Source organism: Zootoca vivipara, chromosome 2, assembly GCF_963506605.1.
Source record: "Zootoca vivipara chromosome 2, rZooViv1.1, whole genome shotgun sequence".
NCBI classification, from domain to species: Eukaryota; Metazoa; Chordata; class Lepidosauria; order Squamata; family Lacertidae; genus Zootoca; species Zootoca vivipara.
The window spans coordinates 114,479,127-114,486,390 of NC_083277.1; the positions used below are offsets into that span (position 1 = coordinate 114,479,127).

The 7,264-nt window shown below is 49.1% G+C and overlaps 1 protein-coding gene across 1 annotated transcript; it reads left to right on the forward strand.

The window, feature by feature from the left end:
• Window positions 1-121: 121 nt before the first annotated feature.
• On the forward strand, window positions 122-4,697 carry LOC118076789 (apoptosis-associated speck-like protein containing a CARD). The gene is made up of 2 exons (XM_035099843.2): window positions 122-698; window positions 2,725-4,697. The coding sequence occupies exons 1-2, from the start codon at window positions 380-382 to the stop codon at window positions 3,009-3,011; spliced, it is 606 nt and encodes a 201-aa protein (XP_034955734.1). The 5' UTR covers window positions 122-379; the 3' UTR covers window positions 3,012-4,697.
• The last annotated feature ends 2,567 nt before the right edge of the window (window positions 4,698-7,264 follow it).

Sequence of the window (7,264 nt, forward strand, 5' to 3'; positions counted from 1 at the left end):
GGTCTTTGTCGATCATCTACAATTACAAATCATCCGGAGATCATCCCCATTTACTTTCTGCCCATACCTGGGGGGGGGGGGGAAACCACCCTAGTCCGCTCCCCTAAAAAACCACAAAAAAACCTCCGACCCCCACAGCCTTGGCACCGCCCCGCCCCAACTTCCTGGACTAGTCGAGGCTGCATCTCCCGTTCCACCGCGGCGCAGGAATCGAAAGCAGCCGCTGTGCGGAAGCAGCAGCAGCGCTGTTGCAGCCCGCCTTTCCGCGCGCCCTCTGCTCCTCACGTCACTAGGAAGAGGATTTCCCGCGTGGTTCTTTGTCTAGGAAAAGTAACTGTGTGTGTGTGTTTATCTGGACTGGGCAGCACCCGCTCCTTCCATGGCGGCTGCGAGAGAACGGTTGCTGCAGATCCTCGAGGATCTGACAGCCGAAGAGTTCCGCAAATTCGTTTTCCACCTGGAATCCATCCCGGACCGATCTGTCCGAATCCCTCGAGGGAAGCTGGAGAAAGTCTCGCCGGTCGAGCTAGCCGAGCTGCTTGCGCGGTATTTTCCCGGGAAAGAATTAGAAGTCGCCGCCCACGCGCTGGGAAAGATACCCAGGAGGGATCTTCTGCGGGACCTAGGCGACGTAGCAGTGGGCGATCGCCCGAGCGGAAGGGGTACCCCTGTGATAGACCTCGTGGAAGCAGCTGCAGGTGGGTACTGTACAGGTGGGCGCAGGTGAGTAGGGCCTACAGCCCGAACCCACAGGGAGAGCTCGGAGCAGGGAGGGGGTAGAGGTTTTGTTGTCTAGGACAGGGATGCCCACTTGAATAAAATACTGTATTGGGGGAGGGCGGGTTAGCCCCGCCCCGCCCCGCCCCACATAATCGATCTTATGACATGGTGCACACTCACTATTTGAATGTGCTTCAACTTTGGGAGGGTCCGGCGGCCCCATCAAATGTTTTATTGGGGGAGTTAGCTCCTATGGTCCAGGACTCCATTTTGTCTTGGGCAGGGGAAGAGAACCTGTCGACCTCTCTCCCCACTCCCCCCCCCCATGTTTGTGGGACTGTAGCTCTCTTCATACCTGATCGTTGGCTATGCTGGCTGGGGCAGATGGGAGTTGAAATCCAGCAACATCTGGAATCGCACAAGGAACTTCCAGGAAACGTTCGGAGTATGCTTCACAGCAAGTAAAACTACTCACACACATACAGAGGCACACACACACACACACACAAAAAAAACCTCACACACGTACAGAGGCAGAAACTGTGCTCCAGTGTGGACCACCTAGTCAGGTAACATGCAATTTTGCACTGGATTTTCTTCCCTTATCAAATTATTCCTGGATCTGGCAGGCTGCTGCTTAGATAAAGAGGATGTTGTGTAGATGTAAATAAATAGAGACCCAAGTAGCATCACATCCACATTAAACTCCTGTGCAGATGAGCCCATTCCCTCTCTAATGGGATCTTGGTTTCCAACTGGGCAGGAAGTGGAAGGGTGGGAAGGGAAAGGATAGTCCATTTGGAGCAGGTTTTGTGGTGTGCACTTTCAAGGGCGTACCCACCACGGGGCAAGTTAGGGCAGCTGCCCTACTCTAGAAGCAGGGCTGGTGGGCAGAGGCGGAGCACAGCCCGGCGGAGCGCGAGTTCGCCATTCCCGCCCCGCCGCGCCGCACCCTCCCTCCAGCTCCCCAGCGCGCCCTCAGGCAAGGCCAAGCGCGGCGGGGAACCAGGGAGCGCGGCGCGGTGGGCGGCAACGCTGAACTCGCGCTCCGCTGGGCTGGGCTGGGCTCCGCCTCCGCCCACCAGCCCTGCTTCTAGGGAGGGGCACAGCCCGGCGGAGCGCGAGTTCGCCATTCCCGCCCACTTTGTGGCCCCTCCCCTTCCGTGCCTTGGCCCCTCCCCTTGCCCCCCTGCCCCCCCTAGTTTTGATTCTGGGTACGCCCATGTGCACTTTGCCTGTACCCCTCATCTCTTCCTGGAGCATTCCTCAAATGCCCCTGGGTGCACCCCTGTTCCAGCACCTACACAGATAAAATTTTCTTCTGGTGTCCAACTTACCGGTAAAACTAGGACTCAGCCCCAGACCAGGATGAGTGGGTGAGCTTCCACAACAGGTCTGAACCCTCATTAGAAATTCCAGCTCATTTTATCTGGCAAGGATCCTGCACCTTTAACAGCTGCACAACAGGCAGGAATTCACATGGGATAACTTTTCTGACATGGGGAGAACTTCACGGGTTGATTTCGGCTCGTGGAGCAGCTTTTAAAGCAGGAGGGGGAGCTTCTGGCCCTCCCAGATGGTGCTGGACTTCATTTCCCATCAGAGCCAGGCAGCATGGCACAATGGTCAGGGTGTTGGGAGTTGCAGCCTAAGCTGAAAGGCAGCAGATACCTTATCCTTATCTAAAAGGCTCGTAAACCATTTTCCTTGCCTAGCCACTGCCTTGTGTCTTGCTTGTTATTTGTTTTGTTATAAACATCTAAATACCCAGAGGAATACACAATAAAGCAAAGAATAAAAAGGAGGCATTGTTAAAAGCAAAAATCTCAGCTGGGAAGCTTTCCTGTTTGGTTGCCTGGATTTCATCCTCATCCCCAGTGATCAGGCAAATCATTTTTAGCAAGCCTGCGAGGAGTCCCATCTTGCCAATGAAGCGAACAAAAGGTACCAGGTTAGCTCCGCTCTTGTGCCTCTCATAATATTCCTTCCTTCCTGCTCTTGCAGTGCAACCCAGTTGCGTCTCACAGCAGCAGCTGATGAAGCTAGCCAGGAAGTTGGGCAGGAAATGGAAGACGATTGCCATCGAGTTCCTGGAGGTGGAAAATTCACGCTTGGAGCAGATCGAAGAGGAGAATCACAAGGACGTGGTCATGCAAGCTTTCTACATGCTTTGTGAATGGAGGAACCGTGAAGGAGGGAAGGCCACTGCAGCCAATTTATACCTTATTCTCGACCAGGTTGGAGTGAATCTTGACCATGATGCATATGCGTTCCTGAGAGAGTGTGCCTGAAAGAGTTCTTGAAAGGCAGAAGGCCACCCAACAGTCTTCTCCAGCAACTCAGGCTCTCCAGATACCTTTCCCAATGCAAGTGAACACAGATTGTAATGATTTGTTGACTGATGTTTACGCTCATATGGCTGAGCTGTGAGGGGGGGTGGGGGGGTGTTCGAAATCAGCCAAGTGCCAGGCACATTTTGCACCTGACTATTGGCCACATGCAGGGACGCAGGTGGCGCTGTGGTCTAAACCAGAGAACCTAGGGCTTGCCGATCAGAAGGTTGGCGGTTTGAATCCCCGCGATGGGGTGAGCTCCCATTGTTCGGTCCCTGCTCCTGCCCACCTAGCAGTTCGAAAGCACGTCAAATGAAAGTAGATAAATAGGTACCGCTCCGGCGGGAAGGTAAACGGCGTTTCCGTGTGTTGTTCTTGTTCGCCAGAAGCTGCTTAGTCATGCTGGCCACATGACCCGGAAAAACTGTCTGCAGACAAGCGCCGGCTCCCTCCGCCTATAGAGCGAGATGAGCGCCGCAAGCCCAGAGTCGTCCATGGCAGAGTATATATTCCAGCACATATTAAAACAGAGTAAGAATAAGCTCCTTCAAAAAGTGGATGACCTGGTATAATGGTAGCCAGGGTGTTTGTGGCACTTTCAGAAGTATTTTAATGGAATTGCTCTCCAGAGAGGTTCCATTCTTAGAGAAGTCCCTCAATCTAAGTAATCCCTGCTTCTTCCAACCGAGCCTGAGTCTATCTTTGTTGAAAAAAGAGGGGTGGTAAGCCAGAGGAAGGAAGTTGTTCAGTTCTGTGGGAGTCCCCCCCTCAAGCTGGTTTGAGAGCAGAGCTCACTCAGCAAGGTGTCTACCAATATTGTGCACCAGAACCACTGTTAGAAACCCAAATATATAAGCTAGGCGCCAAATGGCTCCTTAAATCAGGGTTACAGTTGCCAAAACAGAATGTCTAGTTGCCATTTGGGGGCAAGACGGCTCTAAAGTCCTATTTTTCAAAGGATGCACTGACTGATTGATTAGAATCTGGCTGGTTCAGATGACAACCTTGAGCTAGGTTAAGAGCTTTGAGACCTTAAAGAAGAGAAGTAACTTGATCCAGGGACAGTCCACATATACATTGGCCTATTCTGACCTCTTTTTCTCAATGGTGACAAGGGCCATTCATAATGTAAAAATATTCTTCACAACTGTGACCAGGGCAGTGGGACAGGGTAAGTGATGGGCAGTCCCCCATTGAGATGGGCAGAGTATATATATAAAAATGTAGGCATTGCGCGTGCGGAGGTCACAGCCTTTCTCCGTAACTGCTGAACCGTAATGTAACAAATTTGGCCACAACGTTCCATGCCCATCAGGGAAGGATCTGACATAATTCCCCCCCAAAAAAAACCACACCTTTCACACCTAAAATAATGATTAAACACAAAAAAGTGGCACCCAAATTAGACGTCACCACCAGAAGCTCTGTAGACTCCAGCAGCATCCAATAGAAAGGCAGTTCGCACGCTGCTGCCTCAAAAGCTGCGCCACCAGATGACATCACAAAATTCCGCACCAACCAACTCAAAACAGTCCGTTTGCAGCAACATGGCCCAGCTTTTTCAATAGGCCGCAGCATTGCCCAGCAGGGAAAAATGAGTAGCCCGCACCATTCAGTAGGCCACAGGCAAAAACAAACAGAATATGGGGCTTTCACAACGGGGGGGGGGGGGGGTCACAGGGATGAGGCACAACAAAGGGAGGGGGAACACATAGCCATGGGGGGGGGAGGAAGAACCCTGACCCAGCCAAAGCAGTGGGGGGTGGGTTGGGAAAGGGAAAACTGAGTAGGCCGCAACAATGCCCAGTAGGCCACAGGCAAATACAAACAGAATATGGGCCTTTCACAGGGTGGGGGAATCACAGGGATGAGGCACAACAATGGGGGAGGGGGCTCACAGAGATGCACCACAACAAAGGGGGGGGAGGTAGGACCCTGAGTCAGCCAAAGCAGTGGGGGGGACATTTTCAGGAACACGCGGGGGTGGGGAGTCTTATTTTTGAAACTTACAGTAGGGGAGTCAGGGTTGGGACAGGGCAAGTGAAGGGACTCTAAAGGGAGACTCTGAAGGTCCATTTAACAGGAAAAGGTCCATTTAACACAAAAACCCACAGCAACGTGTGGCCGGGCCAGCTAGTAAATAATAAAATTATTATCATTACTACAGAGCAATCAAACAGATCTTTAACTGAGCCAGTGTGGTGTTAGAGTAGGCATAGGCAAACTTGGCCCTCCAGATGCTTTGGGACTACAATTCCTATCATCCCTGGCCACTGGTCCTGTTAGCTAGGGATGATGGGAGTTGTAGTCTGAAAACATCTGGAGGGCCGAGGTTGCCTATGCCTGGGTTAGAGTGTGAGACTAGGGCCTGGGGGGCCAGAGTTCGAATCTCCACTCAGCCACAAAGCTCACCTTGGGCCCAGTCACTCCCCCTCAGCCTAACCTACCTCACAGGGTTGTTGTGGGGTTTAAATGAGATGGGAAGGGAGAACCATTTACAGTGGTACCTCGGTTTATGAACACAATTGGTTCCGGAAGTCTGTTCATAAACTGAAGCGAACTTTCCCATTGAAAGTAATGGAAAGTGGATTAATCTGTTCCAGACGGTCCACGGAGTACATAAACTGAAGCGAACTCTCCTATTGAAAGTAATGGAAAGTGGATTAATCTGTTCCAGACGGTCCATGGAGTACTTAAACTGAAGCGTTCATAAACTGAAGCGAACTCTCCCATTGAAAGTAATGGAAAGTGGATTAATCCGTTCCAGACGGGTCCGTGGAGTACTCAACCTGAAGCATAAACCCGAAGCATGGGTGTAATTGGTTCCGGAAGTCTGTTCATAAACTGAAGCGTTCATAAACTGAAGCGAACTTTCCCATTGAAAGTAATGGAAAGTGAATCCGTTGCAGATGGGTCCACTGCATTCGTAAACCAAATAATTGTAAACCGAGGTGTTCGTAAACCGGGGTTCCACTGTATACCACTTTGAGCTCCTTGGAGAAAAAGTGTGGCTATAAATGCAATAAACTCAGCTTGAGGGGCTGGTGTTGCTATCTCATAGCTCTTCTAAGGGCCTAATCTCGCAAATTTGTTATTCTCAACGCCAGGTCTACTGACCTGCTTCAGATAAAGATGGCCTGGGGACATGAGAACAGAACCAGGAGAATAAGTCATGGCAGGGTGACCATCTTCACACCAGAGATAACAGCCTCAAGGTGGTGTTTGCTGGCACTAAAAATTTTATGAGACGGGGCTCTAAACTGTGTAAAGTTGTGGGTTCTGTGGCCCCTCTGGTAGAAACATTTTGTTTGTTTTTTTAAAATATTTTTTTATTGAAAAATTTTATAACATAGAAACATACCAAATTAGCTCAACAAAACATCAAAAACATCAATAAACCAAAACCAAAACAACAACAACAACACAAACAAAAAACACATACATCATCTTATATCATCTTTTTAACTCATTGTCCCTTTTGCTTCCCCAACTCCCCTCTATCTGATTTTCATTTTAGATACATCTGTAACAGTTTCTATTTCATTACTTTTAATTTTCATCATCCTGTATTTTCTTTAATTCTTCTTAATCCCATCCTTTTATTTGTATCTCAATTTTCCTACTTTATAATCTCCTCTTTTCTCCCTATTGCCTTAACTTCTGTGTTTCCCTAGATGTTCAGACTTTCAACTCTCAAAAATAATTCCCTAAATATAATTTGAATTTTCTCCAATCTTCCTCCATTCTTTCTCCATTAGAAACATTTTGGGTCTCTGTATTGTATAAAAACTATTTTCTTTTTTGGATGTGAAGACAACAGTTCTGAGTTGCAACAAGATATATCGTCACCTGAGTTAGGTGTCTTCCATTTAGTTGTTTCTCCTTTTTTCTTTTGCAATGGAATATTAACGAGCCAACATTGTTATGCTATTGATGTAAACGTAAATAAAAAAGACTGAGCTACTTACCCATTGACATACAGCACAGCCTTGGCTGTTATCTCTGTGATGTTTTCGCCCTCCTTTGCTTCCAACCTGCTCAGTGCTTTCATGCAGTGTTATTGCTCCACCTCACCTCAGAACAAACACCCTGCCATGACTCCTAGTGGCTCAAGAAGCTGATATTGAGTATTCTGGAAGGCCAGCAGGTTGTTAGTTTTCTACAAAAATAGCACAAAACTTTGGCACTGGCCCCATGAAGATACAATAGTG

What these genes read in the sequence shown, in the direction of transcription:
- LOC118076789 (XM_035099843.2), top strand. Translation starts at nt 380, where the DNA reads ATGGCGGCTGCGAGAGAACGGTTGCTGCAGATCCTCGAGGATCTGACA. An exon ending in CCTCGTGGAAGCAGCTGCAG is followed by an intron (nt 699 to 2,724) that starts GTGGGTACTGTA and finishes CTGCTCTTGCAG; the next exon opens with TGCAACCCAGTTGCGTCTCA.